At 38.9% G+C, this 18,259-nt stretch overlaps 1 protein-coding gene across 2 annotated transcripts; it reads left to right on the forward strand.

The window, feature by feature from the left end:
• The first annotated feature begins 305 nt into the window (after nt 1–305).
• FAM177A1 (family with sequence similarity 177 member A1) lies at nt 306–17,319 on the forward strand. Of its 2 annotated transcripts, none has more exons than XM_040620836.1 (6): nt 306–459; nt 569–692; nt 6,782–6,955; nt 13,732–13,798; nt 14,897–14,994; nt 16,626–17,319. In XM_040620836.1, exons 2-6 carry the CDS (start codon nt 597–599, stop codon nt 16,830–16,832), a joined length of 642 nt encoding a protein of 213 aa, XP_040476770.1. In that variant the 5' UTR covers nt 306–459; nt 569–596; the 3' UTR covers nt 16,833–17,319. The 2 variants fall into 2 exon arrangements, with proteins under 2 accessions (XP_040476770.1, XP_040476769.1); XM_040620835.1 differs by having other exon boundaries at nt 314–472.
• The last annotated feature ends 940 nt before the right edge of the window (nt 17,320–18,259 follow it).

The raw sequence follows: 18,259 nt of genomic DNA on the forward strand, positions 1-18,259 counted from the left end.
TTTTGGCTAGACTGTCATCCGTGTTAGGAATGGACTATGCAGCAGAGCCTTACATCTTAAAATATAAATGTTTTCACAAGCCTTTGAAGCACACTACGAGGCTGTTTCATTTTGTAAGTGCAGAAACCAAGGTCTGGGAGAGTGACTGCCGAAACGCAGCTGGTAGCTGGCTGCGCCCAGATCCCGAAGCCAAGCTCCAGGTGCAGGTACGAGGCATGACGTCACCGGCGGTGCCAGGCGGCGGCTCCGAGAGCTGCGGACGTGGGCTGGGCCGGAAGCGGTGCTGCAGGCGGCTCGCCGCGCTCCGCCCCACGCGAGCGGGTCTTTGCGCCTCCCAGGCCGCGGTCCTCGGAGCCGGAGTTGGGGGCGAGGCGCCAGTCGGCCCCGCCCCTCAGGCCGGTCCCACCCGTCAGCGCAGCCCCACTCCTCCTGCCGTGGCGCGGCTGGGCGCGGCGCGAGGTGGGCGCTGCGGGTGAGTCCCGCTTGGTGACGGCCGGCTCGGTCCGTGCCTGGGTGGGGAGGCGGAGGAGGGAAATGGGCTATCGGCCATTACGTTCTCTCTTGCTAGCGCCAGCAGCCCTGTGGCGGCGACGACGATGGACCCGGAGCCCGCGAGCCGTGCGGAAGGAGGAGAAGCAGTTGCAGCCTCGGGAGCTGCGGCCGCCGCGACGTTCAGGGAATCGCCTCCGCAGGTAAGTGGGGCCGCCGGGAGAGGCGGCGGCGCGGAGGCTGGGGCTAGGAGAACCCATCTTCCTCTCTGCCTCGTCTGCCGGCTGCCCTCTTGGCCTGCCTGGCCTTCCTCCGAGCAGGCCGGCCGCCGGAGATGCGTTTCGGGGTTCCTTCTCACGGTAGCCCCACCTCTGCCCAAAGACACCGGCTTGGGGGAAGGGGCGGACGCCTCCCCCCCGCCGGGCGTCCCTCACCAACCCCTCCGCTGGCCGCACCGCAGACTCTGGGGCTTTGGGCGGTGCTGTTCCAGCTTTGGGTCTTGGAGCGAGAGAAGGAGGGCGTGTCCCCTAAAGGCTGTCCCTTAGAGTAACTGGAAACCAGGTGACGGCGGCTTCAGACACTTGCAGCCGCTCCGTGTGTAAGCGCCTGACTTAGCTTGTGCCCTTTGGTTAGCTAATAGCAACTATGTGCTGAGCGTTTACAGGCTTTATTTCACTTAATCCTGATAACTTCTGCATGATGTGGGCGTTATCCCCATTTCACCCGGGAGGTTAACTAAGGCTCGGAGCTGCCCAACAGAAACATAATGGGAGCCACATTGTAAATTGTACTAGAAAATTCTAGTAGCCATATTAAAAAAATAAAATTTTTAATTTTTATTGCATATTATTAATATTTTATTTAATCTAACAAAAAAACCTCAATATGCAATTAATGTGAAAGTTAACAATGAGATATTTTACGTTCTCTTTTTGGTACAAGTCTTAGAAATCCTACGTGTGTGTTACACCTACTGCACATCTCAGTTTGAACTATCCTCATTTTAAGGGAGCATTAACCACATGTGGCTAGTGGTTACTGTGTTGGACAGTATAAGGTTAGTTAGGTAAGGGTTGGAGGTTTGTTTTGTTTTGGGTTTGGTAGTCTAAAGTAATAGTTTAGACTATTTGGCCAAGTAAAACTAATGAAGAAATTGCTTTAACTGAAACCAGCTCAGGAGTATACATTTTGGGCCATTAAAAACCTGATTTGCTCTTAACGTAGAAATCTTTCCACCTTGAGTGAAAATGAAGCTTTTTTAGTAGCTTCGTTTTTGAGACTAACTACCAAAATGTTAGTAAGACATTCCCCCAAACGACAGATTCCTAAGGGAATAGCGCCTGAATGTGAGTATAGCTCTTCTAGTATAAGATGTAGTTTGCGTGAATAAAAACTTTTCCACATACTTGTTATTATATGGAATTTCTTGTTTTTCTCCTACTTAAGGAGGAAAGTAACCAGCAAGAAGGAATTCAGTGGCAACACTAATTGATTAGAGAGCCACTTTTCATTTTCAGTTGAGATCTGTTGCTGACAGGTACACCTGAACTGGACTTTTAAGTCCACGGTGCTGGGTGTATTTTCCGTTTGATTTTTCTTCTGTCCTACAGTTGTTTTCACCACTGCTTCAATCTTTGAATCGCTCTAATAGCAAAGTAAGCATACCTGTTTTGATTTACCAGCTAAGTATTGTTTGAAGAGAGGTTCTTCCTTTTGGTCTAGTGATATTATGTTATTTTCATATTCTTGGTTGAAAAAATAATAGATCTCTAAACAGTAAAGGAGGCTGTTGAACAGAAAGTAGGAAGTCATAGGAATGAATACTCCTATGGCCAGTATCTCACATTCACCAAAAGTAAGTTTTTGTTGTAATCATTCTGGGATTTCCTATGCATATATAATCTCTTCTTTTGTGTTAAACACGAATGGGTTCATACTATACACACTTTTTTCTAACTTTCCCTTTTTGCTCTCATTCACATTCCTGAAGCAGAAACATCTCTGGGAACCCCAGATCTATGCTTTTGAGTACCATAAGAGAAAAGAGGCCAGTGAGGTGGGGACTTGGATGGAAGGAGAGCCTGCTGTCTTTCATCAGTTTGTCAGAACTGAGAAATTCCAAGTGCAGTGTAGGGAAAGGAGTAAGAAATAGGAGCTTGGCTCTGTGTTTAGAATTTCACCTCAAACCAGGCCATTCAGTACCTGTTGTGACATTTTATCAGGCAAGTTCTCTGGCTAAACTTTTAACCAAAATCTGAGCCTCCATATTATTAGAGGAGTTAAAATTTCGGTACTACTCATTCATTTATGTGGCACCTCTGCTACCAAGAACTTAGGATGTACTAGGAACTGTAGACCACAGGATAGAGCAGGGATGGATACACACTGTGCCTACCCCTTTGTTGCTAGCTACCTAGTTGGGGAAGGTGATACAGAATAAAATCCACGATGTGTAGTACATGTTTTAAGAAGTTCTAGGTGCTATGAAAGTTTATAAAAAGAAGATTGCCACTAAAATCAGGCCCTGGGGAACTAGATAAACAGATTTACAGTCTGGTGGTTAACCATAAAATTTGATAAAATGTGAATTGATAATGCATCTGTTAATTTCCTGGTGTTAGAAAACCTCTTTTTTCAGCTCTTTGGATGAGGAATTTGTTAAAATGGATTTTGTAATATTGACAGTGAAATTTTTCTTACTAAGAGGTTTATTGCTTATCTGTAAAAAAATTTGCAAAATTCAGAGAATAACTTTGACTTATAATTGTTGGAAATTTTTCACCAAATTAATTTTCTGATTGGTTTTATCCATCAGTGCCTCCCTTCTCTGCTCCCCCATTTTTATTCCCTAAGTAGAGGTCAGAATCACATGCTATCGATTGTCTTTCACGGATTTTTTACTTGCCAGTCTGGTTCCTTAAGATGAGGTGTTGACAGAACTATAGCCTATGGGCCAGATCCCACCAGCCACCTGTTTATATAAAGTTTTATTGAGCACAGCTATACTTCTTTATTATGTATTGTCCATGGCTGTTCACAGAGTTCAGTAGTTGTGACAGAAGCTGTATGGCCTGCGAAGCTTAGAATATTTACCATCTGGCCTTTCTTTTTTTCTTTTTAAGAAAAAGTTTGCTTACTCCCATTTAAGAAGATAAACCTAAAACTTGGGTTTTACTGTATCAAAAATTAATATTAAATTTTTAGAAGGCCCTTAAATAAAAGTCTCCTTAATAAAAATCTTTATATGAAATGTTATTAGAGCAAATAAAATCCAATTTTAATTATATATTATGTATAGAGAATATTACTCAAAGTTTTGTTTAAACTTAACTAACTTTGGTAATCGGAATGAAAAATTTGAATCGTGTTTCAGCCTTCACCTTTGTAGACTTAAAAAAATCTTTTGGAAAGAATATAGCCAAGAGTCAAAGTTAATGGAGTTAGTAGCTCAGCTTATACTAATTGTTATGATCCAGCCAGAATGTTTTGATTTATTAAAGTTGTCTAGGGAAGGTAAAGTAGTTGAGCCAATGAGAGACAGCCCTTCTCCTTTGCCTTTGTCTAAGAAAGGAAAAATTGAGCCAATGAGAAATTGCTAGAGCAGGCCTTGAGAAGCTACTTCTGCCCTAATGGGTGTGGAACAGGTCATGGTGACGTACGCTGCAAGGTCTCAGCTCTAGTCCCTGACTTGAACTGTTGCTTTGGCATTAGATCCATCCAGATAGTGTGACGACCGGAAATCTAACCCATCTTCTCTGACTTTCCCTTGCTTGTAAAGGGATCCACAGACCTGAGTAATGGTTCAGAAGGAAATGCTGATGTCAGAACAACCATAAACCAATCTTATTTCAAGGGGAAAAACGAGATTGGGTAGGAATGGCTTACCATGTCTAAGGACCAGGTGAACTTGGTGGACCTTTTTTTTTTCTTTAATTTTTTTTTTTTAAAGATTTTATTTATTTATTCGACAGAGATAGAGACAGCCAGCGAGAGAGGGAACACAAGCAGGGGGAGTGGGAGAGGAAGAAGCAGGCTCATAGCGGAGGAGCCTGACGTGGGGCTCGATCCCATAACACCAGGATCACGCCCTGAGCCGAAGGCAGACGCTTAACCGCTGTGCCACCCAGCACCCCTTTTTTTCTTTAATTTTAAAGATTTTATTTATTTATTTATTTGTCAGAGAGATGGCGGTGGGGGGGCGGGAGCAGAAGCTAGCGGGGTGGGCAGGCAAAGGGAGAAGCAGGCTCCTCACTGAGCAGGGAGCCCGATATGGGACTCCATCCCAGAACCCATGACCTGAGCCAAAGGCAGATGTTTAACCGACTGAGCCACTCAGGTGGACTGAGTCTACCCCTCGGTGGACCGTCTGTTGTCCATTTTGTTTGTGGACATTATAAATGGGCTGGTCTTCCTTTATTAAGGGCTGGGATTTGTTTGAACTCTCAAGACAGGCTAGGGAGAATTGTGGCTTTTGTTTTTTCAGGTTAATCCATAGCTAGCCCATGCTGTCAAGGTTTTCATGATTTCAGTTCACTATATAGCAGCTCTAGTTGCTGTCAGTGATGTCTTCATGTGTCGTGGAGCAATGCGTGTGTTTTTCAGGTTGGATATACCTGGATTCAAATCTTGGCTAATGACTAAACTTACCTTTGGGAAGTGAAGAAAAGAGAGCCATATATATTTTCCAAGAAGGTACTTAGAGGATTAAGAGGAATAATACAAAAATGAAGTTACTCATATTTGCATAACTGGGCAATTCTAGTCTACTATTTTTATCAGTATAATCCCATCTCTGCACCTGCAGTTCAAAGAACTTTCTTATTGGTTGAACAACATTCATGGGTGTCAATTGTTTGGTCATATCCACAAGTGTAAGAATCCTTGTGGATTCTTTGTGGAGGACAAAATTTTGTGGAGGACAAAATTTTGTGGAGGACAAAAGTTTTGGTCATATCCACAAGTGTAAGAATCCTTGTGGATTCTTTGTGGAGGACAAAATTTTTGAATTCTGGACCACCCTAGGCAATCCCACCAACGTGGACTCCTAATCATGGCCGTCCTGTAGTCCTGTATCATTTTGTTTGGTTTCATTTTAAAATTATATCAGTAATACATGAACGTATTCTCATCACGAAACAAACAACAACAAAATACAAAAAAGAATAACAGGCCCCCTTGACCACTCCCTTACCTGTACCTCCGCCCCTGTCTCGGTACCTATCCCTAGGAGTAAGCACTTGCCGGGTTTTTCTTCACAATTATACTACACCTTTTTGAGGTATTCTAGTAAGGAGATGAAATAAAGGCTTTCTTCGGAGTTAAAACTTGAGGCAAGATGACAGTGAAAAAGCTCTTTGTCCTCTCCTACAATATGCATTTACTCTGAGTTGGGAACATGGGTATATATTTGAGCTAAAATTAGTATTTCCCTAGGAATGAAATTTGAATGTAATTAGAATTCCATAGACTATTGTACTAAAATTTGTAAAAATCTTTTTGCCATCAGGAAAACTCTGTTGTCACCTATGTATTACTGACTAAGAAATCTGAAATTTAGAACACTTATGGCTTGTTTTCCAGATTTGATCTACAAATGAGTTTTATTTGGACGGCACAGTGCTTTACAACATTTTTTTCAGCTTAAATGTCTTCCTTGGGGATGCTTTCTCCACAGGGTCTACCCTTCCCTGTATAGGTTTACTCACTTCTGGTGCCGCTTGGCCTTAAAAGGCATTTTAATTTGGAACTCCTGTTTTGAGAAAAGGAGAGATGCAGAGTTAAGTTGAACGGGTTTTGTTTTGTCCACACATAGCTGAGCCCAAATCCAAAGATTGAGGAGAGTTCCCTGCCATGAACTGTTATTTTACGTCTCCAATATATGTATATGTGCGTCTGTATGATTTTCCTTTGCTATTACACATTAATCTGTAATTAGCATTATTATTTAAAATAATTGATGTCCAGAGTATCTTCACATATTTTATAGCATTGGAATTGCCATGTTTTGAAGTGCGGTGCTTGATTTCTTAGCTGTTGACTTCAAAAAAGTTTAATTGGTTAAATTCCATTTTTTACTCTCAGTAGTGAATATGTAGATGTTTGCTTTATTATTCATTAAACTCTACACTTATGTTATTGATACTCTTATGTGTGTATGGCGTCTTATTTTTTAAAAACCATTTACGGATTGGTTTATGTTTCTTCCCTAAAATAAAGCAACCAAGAATCTTTTTGCCTTATGGAAGAAAATTAAACTCACTCGAAACTCATTATCTTAACTTATTGTCATTAGATGAATAGTGAAAGAGGCTTTGAAAATGTAGAACTGGGAGTCATAGGAAAGAAGAAGAAAGTCCCAAGGAGAGTCATCCACTTTGTTAGTGGTGAAACAATGGAAGAATACAGCACAGACGAAGATGAAGTTGACGGCCCGGAGAAGAAAGATGTTTTGCCTACTGTTGATCCGGTAGGTTTGATGCTTTTGTCAGGAGTTCTTTATGAGACGCACACGCTGCCCGCTGCGCCAGGAAGGCACTGTCAGTAGTTTTTTAAATTGATTTGTTTCCCCTTAAACACTGAATGGAAGGGGTCTTTTGAGGTTTAGATCAACCGTATTTTGATTATAAAAGTATGCGTATGATTTTGGTAGAAAGTAGTATTTTTACAAATACGGGGGGAAATATTTCTGCCTTTCAGTAGTCTGAAATAGTTTGAGTGTCGGAATTCTTTGTCAGCGTGGCTAGGTTTCTTTAAGATTTATCTTACTAGAGTGCTTAAATTCCAGTCCCTTTGAATTAAGGACTATGCTGCCGGAGTAGTTTCCACCTAAAACTCCGGATTTGTCAGTTCTTTTTTACATTATTGCCTCGAGTTTTGATTGGAAGATAGGAGTGCACGGTTCTTACCTTTATGTGCTTCATCAGCTAAATTTAAGGATTTCTAAGTTATAGATGATGTGACTATAAAATTATAGGACAAGCTGTACATTCCTAAAAAGGAATGTTGTCCTTCTCAGTGATCTTTTGAGAGTTTAGTTGATCAATATTTACTGACTTTCTAGTGGGTACTGTTTTAGGCACTGGTGGTACAGCGTGGGCAACATCAGTTTTTGCTCTTGTGTGCCAGTGGGCAGACAGGCAATAAAGACATACTATAATTATCAGGCTGTAAAGTGCTATGAAGAAAATAAACCAGGGTAGCAGGATAGAGAATTATTAATTTGTGTTTGATTTAAAAAATGTTATTACTAGTATTTCATCAGATTTGGCTCTTGATAGATTTTGGTTATTAAAAAAAATACTAGATCCCGAGTGTCTACTATAGAATATATTCAAAGGACCACGCGATATACTCTGGTGGCATTTCCAGATGCATGCAGAATATTACAGAGGTGTTTCATGCCCTGGGAGAAATGTTGGAATAAGTATTTTCCTTTTAAATTACTTTGAAGGGTTTAATTCTTATTTGTCTGTATACATTTGTATCTGTATGTTTTTAAAAGTCATTGTCTCAATTGTTGCTCTCCACTGCGTAGAAAGTGATAATAAAAGCATTGCATAATGGGGCATCTGAGTGGCTTAGTCAATTGGGCATCTGACTCTTGGTTCCGGCTTAGGTCATGCTCTCTGGGTTGTGGGATCGAGCCCCACATGGGGCTCCATGCTTAGTGGGGAGTCTGCTTGTCCCTCTCTTTTTGTTCTTCCCACGCTCACATGTACTCTCTCGCTCTCTCTCAAATAAATAATAAATAAATAAAATCTTAAAAAATAAAAGAATTGCATAGAAAAAAATGCATCCTAACTACTTGCCTAAGATTTACTCTCTTTTTTAAACAAGCTTTATTGAGATACAGTTCACATAGCATACAATTCACAGATTGAAAGTTACAGTAATATGGCTTTTAGTGTATTCATAGATGTGCACAACCGTTACCACAGTTAGTTTTAGTACATTTGCACCACCTCAAAAAGAAACTCAGTACCCTTCAGTTATCGTTCCTTATCCTTCATCTCCCCAACTCCTGATAATCACAGTCTACTTTCTGTCCATAGATTTCCCTATTACGGCCATTTCATAGAATGAAATCATATAACAAGTGATCTTTTATAATTGGCTTCTTTGATTTAGCATGTTTTCAAGGTTCGTCCATGTTATAGCATGTGTCAGAATTTCATTCCTTTTTTTGAGATACCACATTTGTCAGGACATGGACATTTGGGTTATCTTCACCTTTTGGCTACTATGAATAATGCTGCTGTGAACATTTGGATACAGGTTTTAATTTCTCTTGGCTATGTACCTATGAGTGGAATTGCCAGGTCATATGCTAACTATATTTAATCATTTGAGGAACTGCTTTGTTCTTTATTCTGTTGATCATGGTGACATTGGTTGTTATTTGGCGCAAAACTAGCCTTATATTCCTGGATAAAACCCACCTGATCGTGATATATAATTCTTTATATATGTTGCTGGATTTCGTTTGCTAGTAAGTATTGGGAATTTTTGCACCCATATTCATGAAAATACAGGTCTGTAATTTTCTTGTGATGTCTTTGTCTGGTTTTGGGTCCAGAGTAATACTGGCCTCATAAAATGAGTTGGGAACTGTTCCTTCTTCTTCTGTTTTTTTTTTGTTGTTGTTGTTTGGTTTTTTGGGGAGAGTTGTGAAGAATTGGTATTAATTCTTATTTAAATGTTTGGTAGACCGCACCTGTGAGGCTGTCTAGGCTTTTTGTCGTGTATAGTTTTTTGATTCTTAAGTTGTCTTATTTCTAAGTCCATTTTGGTAGATTTGTTTATTTCATTTCAGTCATCAAATTTGTTGTCATGCAGTTGTTCGTAGTATTCCTTTATAGTCCTTTTTATTTTTTTCATTTCTGATTCTAGTTATTTGGGTCTTCCTTCTTTTTTCTTGGTTAGTTTAGTTTAGCAAAAGTTTTGTCAATTTTGTTGATCTTTTCCAAGAACCAGCTTTTGGTTTCACTGATTTTCTCTCTTGATTTTTCTCCATTTCATTAGTTTTCACACTAGTCTTTATTATTTCCTTCCTTCTGCTTGTTTTAGGTCTAGTGTGCTCTATTTTTTCCAATGTCTTGAGGTGGAAGATTAGGTTATCTTTCTTCTTTATTAACTAGCTATGAACTTCCCTTTAAGAACTGTTTAGTAACGTCTCATAAATTTTGTATGTTACACCTTCATTTTCATTCATCTCACAGTATTTTCTCTTTGGCCTATTGGTTATTTAAGAGCATGTTATTTACTTCCCATATATTTGTTAAGTTTTCGCATTATATTTTCTATTCTTGATTTCTTTTTCTTTTTTTAAGTAGGTTCCATACCCAGTGTGGAGCCCAATGTGGGGCTTGAACTCATAACCCTGAGATCAAGACGTGAGCTGAGTTGGACACTTAACTGACTGAGCCACCCAGATGCCTGGTGTTGTTGATTTCTAATTTCACCCCATGTGGTTGGAGAATATACTTGTATTATTTTTCTCCTTTTAAATCTATTGAAGTTTGTTTTATGACCTAGCATGTGGTCTGTCTTGGAGAATGTTCTGTTTGTACTTGAGAAGAATATAGATTCTGTTGTTATTAGGTCATGTGTTCTATAGATGTCTGTTAGGTCTGGTTGGTTCATAGTGTTTTCAAGTCTTCTATTACCTTATTGATCTGCCTAGTTGTCCTAGTCATTATTGAAAATGGGGTATCAAAGTCTCCAGCTGTTGTAGTTGAGTGGTCTGTTTCCTTCATTTCTGTCAGTTTTCTGTTGAGCCCCTTCTACTGAATTTTTCGTTTCAGTTATTGTACTTTTCAACTCCAGAATTTCCATCTGGTTCTTGTTAATACTTTTTAAAAAGATTTATTTATTTATTTTAGGGAGAGAGTGAGAGCACGAGCCTGGGGGTAGGGGGAGAGGGAGACTGAGAGTGAGAGACTCCCCGCTGAGCGTGGAGCCCTACAACATGGGCCTTGATCTCAGGAACCTGAGCCGAAATCAAGAGTCAGATGCTTAACTGATGAGCCACCCAGGTGACCCTCTCGTTAATAATTTTTCTCTCTTTATTGATATTCTCTATTCAATGCAACATTGTTATACCTTCCTTTATTTCTTTAATTATGGTTTCTTTAGTTCTTTGAACATACTTACAAAGGTTACTTTGACGTTTTTTCTGTTGAATCCAACATCTAGTGGGTAGATTCTATTGCCTGCTTTTCTTCCTGTGTATAGCCCCTACTTCTGTTCTTTGTATGTCTCTTAATTTTTTGTACATTTTAGACAATATATTGCAACAACTCTGGGTACTGCCCTCGCCTTCTTCCTCTCCCCCATCCACCGTTTGTTATTTGCTTGTTTTTTGTTTAGTGACTGCTGGATTATTTTAGTGAAGTCTGTGTCCTCCCCACCTTCTGTTCTCTGCTACAAGCTAGCTAGCCTTTAGTTTAGCCTGCATCTTCATAGAATCTGAGAACTTCCTCTGAATTACCTCTCATCACAGTCTTCACTGCTTTTGAGAGTACCCTTTGGGCTTGGCATTTCCAGCTCTGTTGCAAGTGAAGTCAGTTCACTTGGGAAGAAATTCATTTGGGAGCTGTTTTATGGCTTACTTTTCCTCCTGGGCAAAATCTCTTAGCCAGAGCTCTGAAGTTGGGGGTAGGGACAGTGTTGCATTCCTGAGTGATAGCCCTACTTTAGGAGCCGAGTGCTTGGTGGAGGTGGGGAGCAGTAGTCTTAGATCTTTTTGGCTTTTTTCACTGCCCCAGTATTCTCAGTGGCACCATGCCCATGGTAGAGCCTCCATTCCATAAATGGGAGATGACAGAAGAAGGGAGGCACCACCTGTCAACTGCACTCACCTGATACTTAGTCTCAGTAATAGGTGGCTTGGGGCAGGATCAGAAATGTTGATTTTGATGTCTGTCATGCAGTATTTGTCTTTCTGTGACAGGCTTATTTTATTAGCATAATGTCCTCAAGGTTCATCTATGTTGTTGTATACGGAAGGATTCCCTTCTTTTTTTAAGGCTGAATTTTCCATTATATGTATTACCACATTTTCTTTATCCATTCATTCATCAGTGGACATTTAGGTTGTTTCTACATCTTGGCTATTATGAATAATGCTACAGTGAATTGGGAGTGGAAATATCTCTTTGAGGTCCTGATTTCAGTCCTTTGGGTAAATACCAGTATTGTAAATGGGGAAAACAGCAGGATAGAGAAAGTACAACAATGTTGTAAAAACATACATGCTCAGGAAAAGACTGGGAAAATATACTAAAATGTTAGTGATAATTATCTACAGGTGGTGGAAAAGTGGGTGACAGATTTTCTTTATACTTTGCTCCATTTTCTAAGTGTTCTACAAAAAATAAGCATTACTTTTGTAATCTAAAAGTAAGTTGTTTAAAAACAAAAAAGATAGCAAGTCTGAATAGTTTTTATTAAGGAAGAGATGGATACTCAATTATTCAGGAAAAGATCAATACTTAAATTTTTGGAGAAAAAATGAATCAGCTTGAGTTTGAGCCATAAACTGGAAGTCTTGAACACCAAGGTCTAGTCCGTTTCTCTTATTACTGGTGGGGGGCGGGTGGTGGTGGTGATGCTGGCAGTGGTGGCAAGGTTTCGGTCAGTGTAAGCTCTTGAGTCATCTGTCCTTTTGGTTCAGTAAGAACAGTGTCTACACCAAGAGCCCCGTACATTCATTCTCTGTAATTGTGTGTGATAATGATAGCCATTAGTCAGGGATCCTTATCTAGTTCCTCAGGTCTGGAGCAGGTTTGACTCTATGGTAGTCACTGCATGGATATTAGCAATTGTTCTCTCTAGAAACAACCCCAAGAGAATTGGTTCACTGAGAAATATGCTTTCCTTCAAAAGCCTGCTTAATCCTTTTCTAAGTAGTTTCTTTGGCCCTGTCATTATCACGTATTATAGAAACTGGTTCCATTCCCTATAGTACTGCACTGTCCCATTTGCTGTAAATACTATAAGGTAAACACTAAGATGAGAGCATCTTAAACAGTCCCTAAAATAACCCTTATCCCCACATAAGAGAGATGTATCCAGCTCTGAATGTAGAAGATATAGTAGATTTGACTGAGAGAGTCCTAAATATACAGTATCTTCTTAGTTGAATGTATTTATTTGCTTGGACACTCATACTCTTGTGTAAATAGAGATGAAAGAGCTAGTTCACTTGTGTGTCTTTTCAAGAATATCATCTCAGAAATCCGCATACCTGCTTTTCATGGGCAGACTGTTACGTGTTTCCCCTTTTCTCTTTAGCCCATCTACCCAGTCTAATAGATATTCTTGTGTTTGCTGTTTTAATACTTCATAATCATGAACATGTATCTTAGCTAAGAAGATTATGTACGATTTCATCGTTTTTCTCCTTCCTGGAAACAATATTAAAATAATAATACTATCGATAATAATTATTGTTATTTGATTGCTCTATGCTATACTTTCTTTGGGTAAACAGAAATATTAGTACAATGAAGCATGCTTAAATTACTGATTTCATCCACAGAAGCAAACTGTTGTCTGTGTGGCAAGCTTCACGGAAGTGTTCTATGGGAATGACAGCACCGAGATGACCAGTGGAGTTGTGTAGGGTAGATTGCCTTCTGCCATTGGTCCTGCTGTACTAAATAGAAACTGAGCTTGTCTTGGGTTATATGGTGTAGGCCCTTCTTAATCCTTAAAGAAACAAAAAACTCACCCTGCCACTTACTGGTCACTTATTTTCTCGTCATCGAACTTTGTTTGATGTGCTTTTACTTACCCTGCTTACTTTCTCTGAACCTTAATTTCCTTTCTGTACCATAAGTATGTTGTACTGTATGATTTCTTAAGGCCCCTTTCTGTTTACTATACTTTCTCTGATATTGTGCTTATGAACAATGAAGACAAAAAAGCAGCAAGACAGGAGATGAGGCTCTAGACCGTCAGTTCATAGATAATCACTATGACTTACCAACTCCACTTTAGTGGCTGCTGCTTTCTTTGCTTATTCCATGGGCTTAGGGTGGTGGTAGTTATATGGGTAAATATAAAATGTCTTTGTGGAATTCTGTCTATAAAACTTTTAAATTTTTAATTGGATTGTAGCCTGTAGTACTATCTGTAGAATGTTCTATGTGCCAACCAAATATTTGATTACTTCATTTTGGCCTAAATATACAGAATGGGTTTAGGTATGAATGTTGCTAACCTGACTTCTCATTGCAGACAAAACTCACCTGGGGCCCCTACTTATGGTTTTACATGCTTCGAGCTGCCACATCAACCCTTTCAGGTATTACTTTCCTGTGTGAATATTGTATAACTACTATAATATGCTCCAAGAACAAGAACTTTACCAAATGGGGTGTTGCAAAAGTGAAAGAGAAACAATGGGGAGTTAATCACTCTGTTCTCAGCAGCTACTTAGCATTGGAAGATGTTAATCTAACTTGTACTTCACTTTAAAACATTCTTCAACTTCAGATTATCGGGGTTTTTTTTAGAGAACTGAAGAATGGCTTTATTAATTTATATTAATTTTTATGTTTTTGAACTTCTCTGTTAGCAACTATTTTGGTATTTTTTATATGGTTTCCTACTGATACTGTTCTTATTCTGTTTGTTTATTCTACAGCCTGTAGTTTTATAATATTTTATATTTTAATTTCATTAATTTTCATATCTTAAGTTAAGCTATAACTAAGTCCTGTTTGAAGGAAATGAATTATCAACTTATGAGTTAGTCATGCTAACTTTAAGTATAGGTTTTAAATTATAAAGCGTTCCTCTGTTTCCAATTTTAACTCCCTGCTAGCTTCTATCATTTTCTGCTTTTTATTAGAGGTAATTTTGAATGGTAATTCATTCAAGAAATATTTACTGAGCACTCAATATTACTAGACAGTGTGGTGTAAGGAAAAGAGCATGAGCTTTACATTCAGACCTAGATTACATTTTGGATCTGGTTTGCCAGCCTCTCTGAGTCTAATCTTTCACAGTGCCTGGCATGTGGCAGGCACTCAATGAATGTATAGTACAAGCCATTCCTCCCCCACAGCCTAATGATGTCCCAACCTTCTAGGGGTATATGTTTTTCTGGAAAAAAATAGACATGTAATAGATAATTATAATACATGGTAATACATGTATAATTGGAGGTATGAGCAGAGTGTTGTTGGGAACCCTGAAGGAGCCACTAGTGCCTCTTGAGGAAATCAAGGAAGATACACAGAAGAGATGTAGCGAGTGTTCATAATTTCCCTGAAGGCAGGGACTTGTATTCTTACAGTGTCTTGAATGTTGAAGGTGCTCAAGAAATGTTTATGGAATTGTATAAGCCATTTAGCTTTTGTGTTTTTTGTTTGTTGCCATTTAACTTTTGTATTTTTAGTATGTGATTTTCTTGGAGAGAAGATTGCATCTGTTTTGGGCATCAGCACCCCAAAATACCAATATGCCATTGATGAGTATTACCGGATGAAGAAGGAGGTGTGTCTCCTTTTTACATTTTTTGATTCAGTTTGGTTTACTGTGGACTTGTGGGCTGTGTAATGAGCATACGGATCCTCTCTAGCCGCCCAAAAGAGTGCTCCCTTAGGGGAGGCATTTCAGTCTAGAGTTACTAATTTATCAAGTTAGGTATTTTTAGTTTATATATTTATTTTTTAACACTGAAATTTCCCTAGGATCTTTTGTGTGAGACTAAGCTAGATTTCATTGTGCTAGGTGTTATGTGAGGTGCCTTATATAGGTTATCTTATTTAATCTTCATACGTCTCTCTTTGGATTATTAGTCCAGTTTTCAGATGAGGAAATAAGACAGTCTATGTACTTAGAATACGTATACTGGATGTAGGAGAAGGGGAGGCTTTGATGCACAGAAAATTACAAGTGCTAGAAATGTGTAAGTGCCAAGTGTTAAGGCACAAAGACACGAGGCAATTTTGTCTGCAGATGTAGTGAGGTTCTAGGGTCGGGGTGAAGTGAGTTTGGCCTTAAGGAATGAGAAAAGTTTAGCTTTTAAGAGCATAGGCTGAAGAACCGAACGGTCCAAATTCAAATTCTGATTCTGCCACTTCTAACTTTGTAACCCTTGGGCAAGATACTTAACCTCTGTAAGCCTGTTTCTCCATCTTTATAAATGAGGAAAAGTGTGGCATCCATGTTCAGGGTTGCTCTAAGGATTAAATGAGTTGATATATAAAATGCTTAGAATACCACCCAGTGTATATTAGTGAGCATGAAATAAATATTAGAATCTTTTATTATTCCTCAAGCAAATGGGGAGGGGGAATTCAGCTAAAGCTAGAATGTAGAGGTATGAGGATAAGTTGTGTATTTTGGAGAAGTGGCAGGAATGGTACTTTGTCACTGGAGCAGAGTGCAACCGGGGAGTGGCTGGACATGAATCTGGAGAAGGCAGCTGACTTTAGATTTGTTACATGGTTTCAAAAATGTTTTTATGAACGAATGAGTGTTTTTAACACTTCCAGCCTTGTTTAGAGCCTCATTACCTCATCTGGACTATTGTAATAGATTCCTTAATGTCTCTCTTGTTTTCTCTTGAGCAAGCTCTAAATTTAATCTTCTTGACAGGTTACCTACTCTGTACTAACTACCCTTAACTGCGTTGACCGATACAATTGCTACTTGCTCCATGAATTTAGTAGTTCTGGAACTAGAAATTACCTGTATACTAGCTGCTTAGGGGAACATTAGCCATGTTATACCATTTAGTGAATAGACCACCCTATTCCACTGAATAGGCTGATACCCAATGATTGAAGTGATACAGTATTTAGCTATTTTTTATTTAGAATTAATCTGAAAAGATATGGTCTTTGTCAAAGTTAATTCAGGACCCATCTAAGCAGTGCTGTGCCATGCTTTAAAAATAATTTCCCTTTCCTTAAAATGTCATATGATAGTTTCCATTTCAGTTTGGGAACAGGGGACAAGTAGGTATGTCTTGTCTTAATTAGACCAAACCAAACTGGACATGACACTAATGTTTTAGTTTAAAAAAAAAAAAAAGGCACAAACAGTTGAAAGTGGGGAACAAATGCTGTTCCTTTTGGGCATTTCTATTTCATCTATTCTTGATTATTTCCTCTTTTTAGGAAGAAGAAGAAGAAGAAGAAAACAGGATGCCTGAAGAAGCAGAAAGACAATACCAGCAGAATAAACTGCGGGCTGATTCCACTGTCCAGAGGGATCAACCAGAAACAGTGGTATCCAGTTCATTTGTGAATCTCAATTTTGAAATGGAGGGAGACTGTGAAGTAATTATGGAAAGCAAACAAAATCCAGTCTCTGTCCCACCGTAGAATGACTATCAAACTTCAAACTCTAGGGTTTTTATAATACCAGGAACTTTCACATTCTTTATTCAGTGGGACTTAATACAATTATTTATATTTTAAATTATTAAGTTATCTGGAAAGGGAAAAATATTTCTTCATTCTTAGGCTCTATCTAGCAAAAGCCAGATCTGAAATTTGATATTTGTACTATGCTTTTACTGTGTGTCACATTAGTGCTTTGGTTTTAAAATGTTCTTTGAAGAAATTGAGGACATTCTAGATCCCTAACTGCCAATTAAGCGTTAAATTATTGATCTCGTCTGTTGCTTGTGTTTGTAAGAAACAAATAGTTAAATTACTAACACTAATTGGAGCTGATCTTCCTAGTCTCAGATTAAAATGAGGATTCCCCCCCTAGATCTTCTCATGTTGTCTTAAATCCATATATCTAACCATTAATTTCATACTAAGGATGGTTCACTGAGTGTGTAATAAAAGGAGCAAGACAAAAGCACTTTGATTTTTCTTTCCTTGAGAATATTTTATGAAAAGGTGATTGCATTTATAACAACACCAGTTCTAAGATGGGTTTCCATTTTTTAATGCAGGTTAATCTTTACATTCTTTTTCGGCAGTTATTCAAATTAAAGAACTAGCTTTGAACATAATGACGTTAAAAACACTAGTTATGGGATGTATTTATTAATGTATTTGTATTCCAGTGGTAACATCTAGTGATTATCCACATGGCATCCTGGTTTTGTCACTCAGTGAACCCTGAGTGTTTCCTGTGGGCCAAGTAGTTGGAGGGAGGGGGTGGGGTGAGGGACAGATGAAGACTTGACCCTTCAGGGGCTTACTGTTGGTATAAGGTGCCACAGTAGCATAGTGGAGTCACCAGTCATTCTCTTCTTTGAACAACAGTAAAGTGGACACTTTACTTAACCCAGGTTTGGTCAGCTCTCTAGAGCCCACTGTGCTATTGGCCACGCTTATCAAAGTATAATATGAAACTAATTTTGAAAATATTCCTAAATATGTGCTCATAATCTTATGAGGTTATCTGTATGATTTTGATTTATAACTAATGTGGGTAAGGAAGAATGTGTGGAATATTTCAGAAATGCTGCTCTTAAAAGCCTATTTGCAGACTTAGAGCTTTCAGAGATTAATGGTTGTTCTAAACAGCATTAAGCTGTCAGTCATAAATATTTTTATATAAAATATGGCTTCAAAGAAACTCATAACATAGGTACAGTGGACCTGTTACAGAAATCTGTTATTAGTGAACGTGAACATCTGGCCACTAAGTTCTTCAACTGAAATTTGAGGGATATAGGAAAGATAATTTTTCACTTGGAATCTTCAGTTACACGGATCTGTAGTACGGTAGTTCATGCATGGTATGCGATGGGTTTTTTGGTCATGGCTGTAAACTCTTTAATTTAGTA

Source organism: Ursus maritimus, unplaced genomic scaffold, assembly GCF_017311325.1.
Source record: "Ursus maritimus isolate PB19 unplaced genomic scaffold, ASM1731132v1 scaffold_36, whole genome shotgun sequence".
Taxonomy (NCBI): domain Eukaryota; kingdom Metazoa; phylum Chordata; class Mammalia; order Carnivora; family Ursidae; genus Ursus; species Ursus maritimus.